At 36.4% G+C, this 12,782-nt stretch overlaps 1 protein-coding gene across 2 annotated transcripts; it reads left to right on the forward strand.

Annotated features, from left to right (window-relative positions):
- Window positions 1-1,773: 1,773 nt before the first annotated feature.
- LOC145905324 (uncharacterized) lies at window positions 1,774-12,133 on the forward strand. 2 transcript variants are annotated; one of them, XM_082992506.1, is made up of 13 exons: window positions 3,588-3,821; window positions 3,926-3,994; window positions 4,356-4,466; window positions 4,838-4,928; window positions 5,064-5,123; window positions 5,199-5,273; window positions 6,069-6,140; window positions 8,641-8,729; window positions 9,165-9,345; window positions 9,801-9,944; window positions 10,398-10,561; window positions 10,795-10,945; window positions 11,212-12,133. In XM_082992506.1, exons 1-12 carry the CDS (start codon window positions 3,726-3,728, stop codon window positions 10,879-10,881), a joined length of 1,239 nt encoding a protein of 412 aa, XP_082848632.1. In that variant the 5' UTR covers window positions 3,588-3,725; the 3' UTR covers window positions 10,882-10,945; window positions 11,212-12,133. The 2 variants fall into 2 exon arrangements, with proteins under 2 accessions (XP_082848623.1, XP_082848632.1); XM_082992497.1 differs by lacking the exons at window positions 4,838-4,928; window positions 5,064-5,123; window positions 5,199-5,273; window positions 6,069-6,140 and adding exons at window positions 1,774-2,132; window positions 2,233-2,402 and having other exon boundaries at window positions 2,980-3,821.
- Window positions 12,134-12,782: the final 649 nt, after the last annotated feature.

The raw sequence follows: 12,782 nt of genomic DNA on the forward strand, positions 1-12,782 counted from the left end.
AATCAGTCTTCTTAAAGAGTGCCAAATAAAGAGAATTTAGTTCGTAGACATAAGGCTGATACGGAACATTTAATAATTTGTTATGTATGCAACACTGCGTCTCACTCGCAGTCATGGATGTGCTTGCAATGCAACTCCGAATCCGCCGGAGCCTTTTTCTGCATTCGTATGCGTATGTCACAAGTCGGTAGGTGGTGCTATTGAGATGAAATACACGGCATGTGGCAAACACCAATGGATGTTCCGATACACCTAGTAGAAACCCTAACTGTCTCTGGACCCAGAGTGTTTAGATTAAAATTACTTTTCTTTTAGATTCTTCTAGCTTCTGGGATGGCGTTGGGTGGTTTCTCATGTTAACAGACGTAATCGTTCAGTTTAAGCGAACTTACCAATGATGGAATACCTTTGCTAACTTTTGGAATGTCGAACGGTTTTCTCGCTAACCGATATTCGCTTGACTGCCGTTCTTTATTTAAGGACTTTGTTACAGTAGGTACTTACCTACTTTTGTTGATGGTGATTTGTTTATCACAGGAACAGATTTAACGTTTAATTGTGCTTAGAACGGTAGGTGATTCTACTTACCAATGGCTGCATTATTGCCGTATGCTAAATATTCGTCTTACCGACGCCTTGTTACTGCGTTAGGAAACGATTCAGAAACGTCCAAAATTCAGTCAGTAATTAATATACGTTTGAAGATGTTTGGTTTATCGCAGTCAATGTGCAGATTCAAGCCCATTTCTGTACTCTTTAAAGTCGTTAGTACAACACGATGCATTTCTTACAATAACATCCAACAACTGCCGCCACTCCGTACCTTTATCGCCTCCCCAAGGTACATACACCTGGCACTACCTTGCGACCTATTATAGCCAAGTTATTGTTTCCTAAAGTTAGAAACGAACGAAAGTTGAAACGTTTCCATCCGTAACAGCGTCATACTTTATGACAAATCAGGCGCGTCCAGCTCCTCAATGATTTTTTTTTACCTTTTTGCCCATTCAGTGTTGCTTCGTGGGTCGTTTGATTTCTGGTAATTTACTTCATGCGATGCAGAGCGTTACATACACGTCAACCCCATGATATTACACCAGAAGTTTGGAACCAACATATCGTTGGTTGAGTCCAGTCTTCGTATTTCTACTTAAAACATGTTACTTAAATGTTGGCGATTACAGATTGAAAATAATCGTATGTCTTCCCTGGTTAGTGTGGGTTTGCCGAGTTATGCCTCAGTGGGTGAGGTAACACAGCAAGCAGTTTCACAACCGACCATATCGTATGTGTAAGTGTCGGTTTTACTGACGACCACCTAACCGTGACGTCGTTCCTCTGTGCAGATTTTCACTACAGCGACGTTAGTAGATGCCGATATAAGCTTGGGTTTACACATTGGTGTAAGAAAGTTACAGGATCGAACGAGCTATTTATGTTCAACTAAACAAAAATAAATATAGGAAAATGGAAAGATGCTTTACGACTATTGCGAAGACTGGGCTACAATATGATAATTTTGTTTTTGTTGATATTTAGTTTATTTTAAACGAAACCTGTTAAAATGAAAGAGACTTTGATAATTTTGGTATCGTTAGAAAGGTCAGCCTATGAATTGTAATGCGTTAAAAAAATCATGCCGATACCTCGTGAGGTGGCCGAGTAACCCGGGTCCGAAGTTTTGTTAACTTTGTTGTTAAGTTGCTTCCCTCTGGTAACAATTGCGTTTGGATTTGGCTAATCGCAATAAACTACTCACGTAATTCAGCTACCATCGGTAATTATAACAACAGGAGATCTTGTTACGTTGGTTACAGGAAACACTCTACAGTCAACGCTTTGAAATTGCTTTTGAGTCATTTTACACAAATAATTTTCAGTTGCCAGCTATTTCATTCCAAGAAAACGTTGCGACGTTTCCGTGAAGTAAGGCAAACGTTCAAGCTTGAAAAGGCAACAATTCAGATGTGGATAGATTTACTTGTAGATTATTGTTGCTCCAACAAAGTTTTATCTTTGTATATATTTTGTGTCCAGGGTAACATCAAGATTTTTGGAATTTCCAATTTTTTATAAATGTAGCCGGTGGACACTGAATTATGGCCTTTGCCTCATCTAACGAAGATCATGAAGTAAGTAATATTGTAAGTATGACACAGTTTTTTGCATAGAAAGCATTGTACAAATCCTAAAATTATATTGTTATTACATTGATACAAAAAATTTTTTAAGCTGAGAGAATTCAAAGCTGAAAATATCTTTTGTGACATCAAGCGGGGTGTAATCGGTCAAGGTAGCTATGGCAAAGTTTTCGTTGGAAAACATGAAAAAGTTGGATTTGTTGCTGTCAAATGTTTAAAATTCATTGGTGGAGAACATGAGCAACATCAGTTTGAAAAAACGTAAGATTGTTGTTTCATAACATTGCCAATATTTTTTTGTGGCATCATGCAATTATTTAACTTTATTTGTAAAAATTTAAAGATGTTTCAAACATTAGTAAGTTCATTATTAGTGTAATTGTTACATTACTGAGGCGATTGCACCAGCTGCCAACATGCAGACAAAAGCAAAGTTAGCTGTTAAACATCACATCACCCCATATTCTACATAGATTTAATGTAAAAACCAAAATATTAATTCCAAAAAGGTCTTACATCCAACAATACAGACCTTTGCTTAATTCTGGTGATCACTCCATGCTGTTTTACCTGTACATTTACCACATGACTGTGCATCGCAGTTTGACAAAATATCACTGCCTTACCAATTCTCATGAATTCATCATATGATTTTATGTTCTTGCTCATCTTTTCATCCAGTTTAATGAGCACAGTGCAGTCAGTCTCAGTCATTTAATATTTGCACCAATGATGAACGCAGTTGTGTTTGTTAAAACGTTTGCTTATTGTGACATTTAACACCATCTTATACGAAGTGGAAAGCTATATGCACATAATTATGTGTAATTTCTTTTAGATTCAGACGTGAATATGAGAATTTACTGCGATCTCGTCATGACAATATATCAACTGTTCATGGATACACCAAGTGGCCAGGAGCAGTTGGGATTGTAATGCAATTCTATGGAGGTGGAAGTTTAAGAATTCTACTCCTGGATGAAGATATTGAACTGGGTCCTGGTTTGATTCTTCGCATGGCAACTGAAATAGCATCAGGAGTTGCCTACATTCACAACTGTGGAATCAACAAGCGATTGGTTCACCTAGATTTAAAACCAGAAAATATTTTCATCACACCTGACTTGCATTGTGTAATTGGTGACTTTGGATGTGCCAGGTTGGTCCAACTGACATCAGGATCAACAACTCAACTCCCCGGTCAATCAAAATCGAAGGGGTTGACACTTTACTATGCAGCACCAGAAAGGCTTTTTCAAGATGCAAAACCTAAAAAAGAACAGGATGCTTACAGCTGTGGTATTATGTATTTTGAGATGCTAAGTCGTGAACAACCATACCAGTCAGAACAAGGATTCTGGATCAAAATTGAGCAGGGTCTAAGACCTGACTGTGAAGCAATACAAAGCGTAAGAGAGCAAAGCAATGCAAACAACAGCGAAATAGTTGATGTGATGGAAAGAGCGATGATCAGATGTTGGGATCAAGATCCAAGTCAACGTCCAGACATGGTTGACATTCGGGATGAATTCCAACAACTTCTTTCCAAACAAGATCCCACAGTAATTTTGCAGCAAGTAGCAAATGCTGCAAGGAACATGCATATTGTGGATCCAACGGCAACCCACAATCCAACTGTTCCACTCAGCCAGTTTTCTACACAGACATGGAAGTTTCATGGTAAGTTTTGAATGATTTATTTTTGTAAGACATTTTGTGTGGAATGGTGCTACTTTTTTGTTTCATAATTGTGCAATTTTTCTGAGAAAATAATGTTTTTGTAGATGTTGATCCACTATTTGGAGAAAACATTCAACCAAGAAATCGAACACAACAACCTCCACAAAGACAAGGCAAGTATTTTTGCTTGTTCTGTCAGGGGTATCTGACCCACGAGTTTCCGCAATAGTTAACTTCATTACCTCCATTATATGCTTGTTGGAATTAGCAACTGATTTCCATTGTGTGAAAGACCATAATAAAATTGATCAGTATAATGCAAAGTATTAAATTTGACACACAAGCCCCTTTACTAAAAATGTTCCACATCCTTATGTTTGACCTTTTCTGTCGTTGTTCCGAAGTGTTGAATTAAATCTAATGCAACCATGCCAGCAAACAGAAACCTTGGATTGCAAGTTTTGTTAAATTTCTGACAGAAATACTGCCCCAAAAAACCTTGACATTTGATTTACTGTTTTATTATGTCTCAAGATACAAGTAGACAATCTGCAAGTCATGCCGAACTCCAAAACCCACCAAGTGAAAGAAATCTTCCAATGGATGATGACTTGCCCAATCCATCACCAGGAAGAAGTGGAAAAGGTAGTAAATCAGTTGTTTCAAACTTTTTTGTCAAATATAATTGTCATGGCAAATAAATGATTGCAAAACAGTAGCTAAATAATTTCTGTGAGCTGCAGGCAGGTGGCCACTGTTTCAACCTACAAGGTCTCATCAGTGCAGCTTGGAGTGACTCTTCTAGATGACTTTGCAGACCAAACTGTTTTTCTCTGTAAGGATACACCTTTATTGGAGCCCAACAGATGAGTGGAAGTCTTTGCCTTCCAAGATTCACACCAAGCTGCACTGATGAGACCTTACAGGTTGAGACAGTGGCCATCCATCTGCAGCTCACAGAAATAATATTATTGGCTCCAGTTTGCTATATTGTAGCCAAATAATTCAAATTGCAGGTGTTGGATTTGAAGTTAATCTACCACTTGGGGGCAATAATCAGCAAATTGAAAGAGAACAATTACCAAGAACAATTACCACAAGCACAAGGCAAGTGTTGAGTAATACAAAATGCATTGTAGTGTTAATATGAAAGTAAAAATAAATACAATTTCATGCATTAAAAATTGCAAGTTGGTTTTCTTAAGAAACAAATATAAGGTTAGTGTGATGTTTGTTATACAGGAGAAAGTGTGTTGACTGCAGCAGATTCAGGTGATGTGACAAACCCAAAACTTCCAGTTGGTAAGAACTATCTTTAATGTTTTGAGTCGTTTTCACTATACTTTAATTGTTGAGTGTTTTCGTTTGTGAATGTAGAAACTGAAATGATTCAACCACTTGAGGGCAACATTCAGCCAGTTGAACGAGCACAACAATCACCACAAGTACAAGGCAAGTGTTTGGATGCAGACTTTGTTTCACAACATTTTTTTTTTCATTTATGTGATTGGAAAAGTTATATCATAATTGTCATGGCCTGTCAGATACCGTTTTTATTTATACATGGCAAGGGAGTCTTTTTACACAATATTCTGGACCATATCTACATGTACACTGCTTGTTAAGCCCTTTCATTGGTTTTATTCATACAGTCCATAATTTGCACTAAAATGGATTAAGCAATATATGGCCCATAAATAACTAATTGAGGTTTTCGCTAACTTACTGAAAAGCTTCACAGACTTAATTGCATCTGCCAACATCAGGTTGAGATAAATTTTTTATCCAGTTGTAATTCATATCCTTTACATGCTTCCATCGTTTACTAGAAGGTTTTAACATTAAATGAATGGAAATAAAAAAATATCATTAAGAAATCAGGATTAAACACTTCAATTCATAAAATCAGGGTTGTCCCTGTTTATGGGTGACAAAAACTGTAATCTTATTTTCAATGAAAATTGCTGGGCTGTAAGCATACGAGTTGGGCTTGTAGAATTCACTGCATACAGTGAAACTAATATGGTCCCCTAAAAATTTCGAACGATGTTTAAAAATTGAATCAAAATTATGTTCAAAAGAAATCTGGCCAAGTCGGTATTTGTTCCAACCTGACTAAGGTCATTGTTTTGGAAAGCAGAATTAAATCACCGACACAAGCAAACAAAACACTTGGAATTGGGAATTTTGCTGAATTGCTACTTCCAAAAACAATCATAATGTAAATTATACTGTTTCTGTTTTTAGACGAATTAGGAATTGCTGAAGTTGCCCAGATGCAAACACACCAGACACAACCCAGACCATCACAAAATAGAGGTTTTTGTTACTCAACATGACATATTCTGCCAACTAATGCTAAAACTAAAGTCGCAACTGCTATTAACTACCATATAATATTATTTATATAACTAATAATACTTACATACAATGCATAAATTTGTCCCAAGATTGGGTAGAAATGGGTAATTTGGACTTGAATTACACTTATCATTTCAAATATTCAAGATTTTTTTGACAAAATAATTTTGTGCCAGATCAAATACATTACAAAAGAGTAGGTTATTTTTAGGTGTTGGAGTTTACCATTGAAAACAATTGAAAAACACCTTTTTGAAAAACAGTAGCGCAAAAAATGCCTTGTTTTCAAAGTAAAATTGCCTTAGATTGTGGATATAGGCTTTGTCCCTGATTGGCAAATCAATGGTAGCTGATTCTACTAATGAATGGCTGCATTATTGCCGTATGCTAAATATTCAAACAATCGTCTTACCAATGCCTTGTTACTGCGTTTAGAAACGATTTAGAAATTTACCAAAATTCAGTCAGTAATTAATATACGCTTGAAGATGTTTGGTTTATCGCAGTCAATGTGCAGATTCAAACCCATTCTGTACTCTTTAAAGTTGTTAGTACAACACGATGCATTTCTTACAATATGGCCGCCAGGTTGTGCTAGTAAGACAAAATATATTGTTTGCGACAACATCGTTTAGCGTTCAACACACTTCGTGGCCAGTCACCACCTGAACAACTTACACAAGTTAACCTTTGTTGCGTGGTATCGGTTGATTTTGTATATATATTGTTTTTGCATTGTTTGATTAAAGTCCACATCATACTTTTATTTACGCGACGCAATTTTAGTCAAATATTTGCTTCAGGGAATATGAATTGAACTAATAATTACAACATGTTTTGGCGCTGTTGAGGTTTTCTTTAGCGTGAATTGTTCTACTTTCATTGTGACTTAATAATGAGAAACTTAACCAAATTCTCGGTATATGTCGCAAATCATTCCAGCTACATACTCTACTGGCCGTTGTATTTGTTGCGTGCGGTAGCAACCAAGTTATAGTTTAGTCCATGCTGCCCTGTCAGATGAGGAATGTAGGCGCATTCATCCAACATCTGCTGCCACTGCAACGCTTTATGCCCCCAGGTACATAAACCTGGAACTACCTTTGCGACCTATTATAGCCAAGTTATTGTTTCCTAAAATCAGAAACGAACGGAAATTGAAACGTTTCCAACCGTAACGACGACATACTTCATGACAAATCAGGTGCGTCCACCTCAACGATCGGCGGAAGTTTTTTTTACCTTTTTGCCCTTTTAGTGTTGCTTCGTGGGTCGTTCGAACTCTTGTAATTTTCTTCATGCGATACAGAGCGTTACATACACGTCAACCTCATGATATTGCACCACAAGTTTGGAACCAACATATCGTTGGTTGAGTCCATTCTTCGTATTTCTACTGAAAACATGTTACTTAAATGTTGGCAATCACAGATTGAGAATAATCGTATGTCTTCCCTGGTTGATGTGGGTTTGCCGGGTTATGCTTCAGTGGGCGAGGTAACACAGCAAGCAGTTTTACAACCGACCATATCGTGTTTGTAAGTGTCGGTTTTACTGACGACCACCTAACCGTGACGTCGTTCCTCGGTGCAGATTTTCACTGCAGCGACGTTAGTAGATGAGCTTGTGTTTACACATTGGCGTAAAAAAGTTACAGGATCGAACGAGCTGTTTATGTTCAAAAAAAATAAATAAATACAGGAAAATGGAAATATTTTTTACTTTCTTTCGAAAACTGAGCAGCAATGTGATATTTTAGTTTGTGTTTGTGATGCTATTTATTCCAAACGAAACCTGCAAAAATGAAAGAGAATAATTTTGGTATCATTAGAAAGTTCAGCCTATGAACTATAATGCATTACAAAATCATGCCGATACCTTGTGAGGTAACCCGATTCGAAAGTTTTCTTAACTGGCGATTTTTTTTCGTGAGAGTTGCTTCCCTCTGGTGACAATTGCCTTTACATATAGCAAATCGTAATAAACTCTTCACATAATTAATTTACCATGGATATTTATAACAACAGAAGATCTGTGTATAGGGCTTGCCCACATATCACACCAAGAACCAAGCTAAAAAAAAAATGGGTAACATACCAAAAATATGTTGTTCAGTATCTCTGCATTGGTGAAAGTGGGATACTTCAATGTTGAGATCAATATTCGTGTGTGGTGCACTTAAAACAATTCACGACACTTGCTACTCACAAACCTATCAGGACATTTTGTTCCAATGAATTTTCTATTGCAGAGGATTTAACTTGTTATTTGAACCTTTTTCTTTACTTGATTTTCCTTTACAATTGCAATGCACAGTTTGAGAACAGTCAGTTCTTCTATCTAAGTTTTTGGTTGTTTGTATTTTTGATTAAAGCTTCCAAGGGGTAGGCAGTGTGCTTAACTGTAGTGGTGTCTTTTTTAGGAACATTCAAATTCCTAATATTAAAATTTGTTGCAGACTTGTCAGGATTTCTTCTTATTGGTGGCCATAAATCAAGAGATTGTGTGGAATGGAATGTTACCAAAAAACAACATCAACATTTACCAGTTGGTTGCATTTTAATGTTTAAAATAGCTTCACAGTACCATAAACCTGTAAACCCCATGCATTTCAACTTGTTTATTGCACAAGCAAATCCATTTATTTGTAAAATCATGGATTAACAGAACAGATTAATTCAAATACAATATGCTTGGCAGCAACAGCAACATAATACAAGTAAATCTACGTAAAATCACAAAAAATGTTTAGAGATAAATTGTTGCATCACAATCGGGGGTGAGCTCAATTGTGATATTTCCTTTTGACAGTTTTGAATTTAAAGAAAAAATCTTTGCAAATATATTGGCTGTCTGCAGACATAAGAAAGCTACCAGGTTGAAAACCACTGTTAAATTATATTTCAACCCTAGCAAAAATTTTGAGCTGGATTAACACTTGAGGTATGAAAAGCATATGAGGTTTCCCAATTTTTTTTGTAGAATCTGAACTCAGAAAGAGGTAACTCAACTTCAGCCAAAGTTGGAAACACAGTTTATGTAATGGGTGGAGACCGTCGAACAAAAAGTTGTGAGATAATGAATTTGGAGAGAAGTGATCGCTGGATGATATTTGCTGATTTGTGTGAAGGTCGACAGAATGCTGCATCTGCTGTTATTGGAAGTCAGTTGCTATAATTGAACAAAAAAATTAAAAAAAATCAAATATCTTTGGAACCAATATGTTAATGTTTTATGACACCTAAATTACATTTTGCGACCCCATATATTCATTAAACAGAATAAAATCTGTGCACTAAGGTATGTTTAGTTAGAAATGTTGAACTTGGATTCGTTCATAACAATGTCACCATTTTCTTACTATAAATGACAATTTGTCCACAGAATAAATCAACCATCGTGGTAAGTTATTTGAAGAAAATCAATGGCTGAGTTATGTACAAAGCAATTTGGGTATAATAGTAAGAATAATTACCAGAATTCTGCTATATTTTGTCATGTGGGAGCAACTTTTTGTTACAAAAATGATTTTGATCATGATTGCAAACATCTAAAACTTTAATAGGAAGCCAGTTTTGTTGTTACCCAATCTATTTTGTTGACAATTCCATGTTGTAGAGAAACTTTACCTCTCCGGGGGTCATATTGGAGATCGCAAACCATTATCATCCTACTTGATTTACACCATAGATGAAGACAGATGGCGCATCAGTTTCAACATGTTGCAACCAAGATATGCACATGGAATGTGTTCAATTGGCAGTAAGAATATGTTTTGAAACTCTCGAAACTTATACAGAAGTCTTCGTTTCCATGACAATCGAAGGCAACCATGTAAAATTCGGTTTAAACTTTAGACTCCCCCACAATACTCACTCACTTATTACTCACAAATATTCCATCGAGTCCCAAAACTGTTTACTTGAGTGATGACGTCATAAGCACGAGTTTTTAATTTCGTTTCGTGTAAAATGAGCAAAGAAACTTTTTTTTATTAAACCCATGCTTAAAATAATTATTTGCGTGCTTACTGCGTTCGTGAATATCAACCTTATTTTTTATTATTTAGTTTTTTTTGCATGTTGATATAAAACTGTCCGTTGTTCCTACGTTAAACGCAGTGCTTAACTCAATGATTGTTACGTAACATTACCTTATAAACGTAATATGACGTCACAATTAATATTAACACAAGCGATTTCCAAATTTCTTCAGATGTTTTGTTTTCTGTGGGAGGATGGGATGATGGCGGACAACTCTTACATTCATGTGAATTCCGCGATGTTCGTGTTGGAACCTCCACAAGATCATCGCTTCTCTTAATGAAGGAAGAGAGGATTTTGCATGTGAAGAAATTAAAGGGAAGATCTATGCAATTGGTTAGTTATCAGAAGTTAAATATCAACTAAAACTAGTAGTTTTTGAAACTGTTTCTTATTTCCTGGATTCCATCCATTAATGTAAGGTAACTTCAGTCGATTCCATAATATTTTGAGTGAAGGTTTGTTATTTTCTTGCTATTCTTGTAGTTTGTTTATTCTTAACAAATAGTTTTTGAATTAACTGAAATTACTGGTTTAGTTTTTAACCAAAAACCATCAAAATCTGACAGGAGGTTTTGGTGATGGTGGCATCCTGCAAACAGTTGAAGAATACGAACCTAGAGTCAACAAATGGAAATATGTTTCTCCTCTCCTAGAACCTCGTTTCCGTCACTCTGCTTGTGTTATTGATGGGAGGATTTATGTTGTGGGTGGATTGGGGTGAGGTTTATGTTTGAATGTTTTGTCCTAGTGATTGTGACGTCACTATGGGGCCTGTTCCTGATAAATTAAAGTGTTTAGTTGCTGGGACAATATATGTAAGTGTAGGATTTGTGCACAATCAATCTGCCCCACCAAAAAAAAAAAAAATTTTACATCCCAATACTAGTAATAAAAAAAACAGGACATGTGTGTTTTTGTCAGTTTAAGTGTGTAATAATTCCCTGATGTTTAACTAAACTCACATTAATTCTGGTTGTGTTTAGGGGTTTCATTCAGACCCTGACACCAGTTGAAGTTTACGATCCAATCTCAGATGACTGGACACATGCTTTTGATCTTGACAAACCAGTTTATAATGCGACTGTTGTTGCAATTTAATATGTGTTTGTTTTGTGATCAACAAAATCGGCATATATCAGGGGTGTACAAATGTAATGAAGCAATAATTTACACTATTTTGTCACTTTCCACACCTTATTGTTCAATCAATTGCTAGTATTGTCACCTTTGGATGTCAGAAACTTAACAACATTCAAAAACAAAGATCGGACGCAGCAATAAGAATATAAAGTCGTAATGGTGAAATAGAAATCACTCTGAAACACAGGTTATTGATATACGCCCGTCATTGTTGTCACTCATTGTAGCGTAGTTTTAGCTACATATCAACGTTTTCATTTATGGATTTACGTTGCATGGCCAGTTTGTCATTGTTCGGAATGTCTTTCCACTGGGTTTGGGTAAAGGCATTAGCTCGTTTTGTCAAGCGTGTTTCATTTCAAAGTGTAGCGATAGCAAACAGCTGTTCATTCACGTGATTTGTGTCTTTTGTGTACTTAGTGCGATATAGTTTTCCAGCCGTTTTTACGTCATATTAATCTTCAAGCAACCGTTTGTGTTGTCAAATGATTTATTGGCTAGTTTGAAAGTGTTTGGTTTGGTCGCTGAGATACGTTTAGTTTTCCCGTGTAACTTGATCTTCGCTGAACGTTAGTTTGCTTTGTTTTCCGATTTATGTAATGGGTGCGTAGCTAGCTGTGAAGTAGTTCTATGTTTGGATTGCATTATTCGGTTCTGTTCAACTCTGTCTAAGCGCTTGGGCGTAAATTCACTCAGTTTGGCGTTGGTATCGTTGCGTGTGTTAATTTCGTATGCCAAGTTGTTTGAGGCAATAAATAGTGATGTAGTGTTTGCATCTGGTTTTCAATTAAAGTCAGGTTAGGAAAACACAACAATTAAAACTCAAGTGCGATCTTATGTCAAATGCGTTAATCCAGTGGTTCTCAAACTGTGGTACGCGTACCACTAGTGGTTCGCGATTTAGTCTACTCTATACAATTTGCCGCACTTTGCAGAAGCCAAAACCGCTGCAAATACATAATGTCGGTTTTCTTTATTGTGCATTTGTGACGCAATAGTATCAACGTGAAATTGTTGCACTGTTGAAGTAATTCTGACATCGTGTATTCAACAGTGCAACAATTTCACGTTGATACTATTGCGTCACAAATGCACAATAAAGAAATCCAAGCAACTGGTGATATTGGCTAAATTGTTATTCATTGGTGGTATGTCATAACAGTTATGGTATAGTAATACGGTGGTACGCAGTGTATTAAAAAACAAATGAGCGGTACGTGATTGGAAAAAGTTTGAGAAACACTGCGTTAATCAAATAGGATTTTCCATCGATCATAAATAATATTGTTAAGACTCGGCTCGAGGTTCATATTTGGCATATAGGTCGCATACACCCGTGGAACGAGGTGGAAGATATTTTGGGGCTCTGCAATTATAAGTGGTTATGGGCATAGTTAATATGCCAACATCTAGC

This window comes from Ascidia mentula, chromosome 1 (assembly GCF_947561715.1).
Source record: "Ascidia mentula chromosome 1, kaAscMent1.1, whole genome shotgun sequence".
Lineage (NCBI taxonomy): Eukaryota > Metazoa > Chordata > Ascidiacea > Phlebobranchia > Ascidiidae > Ascidia > Ascidia mentula.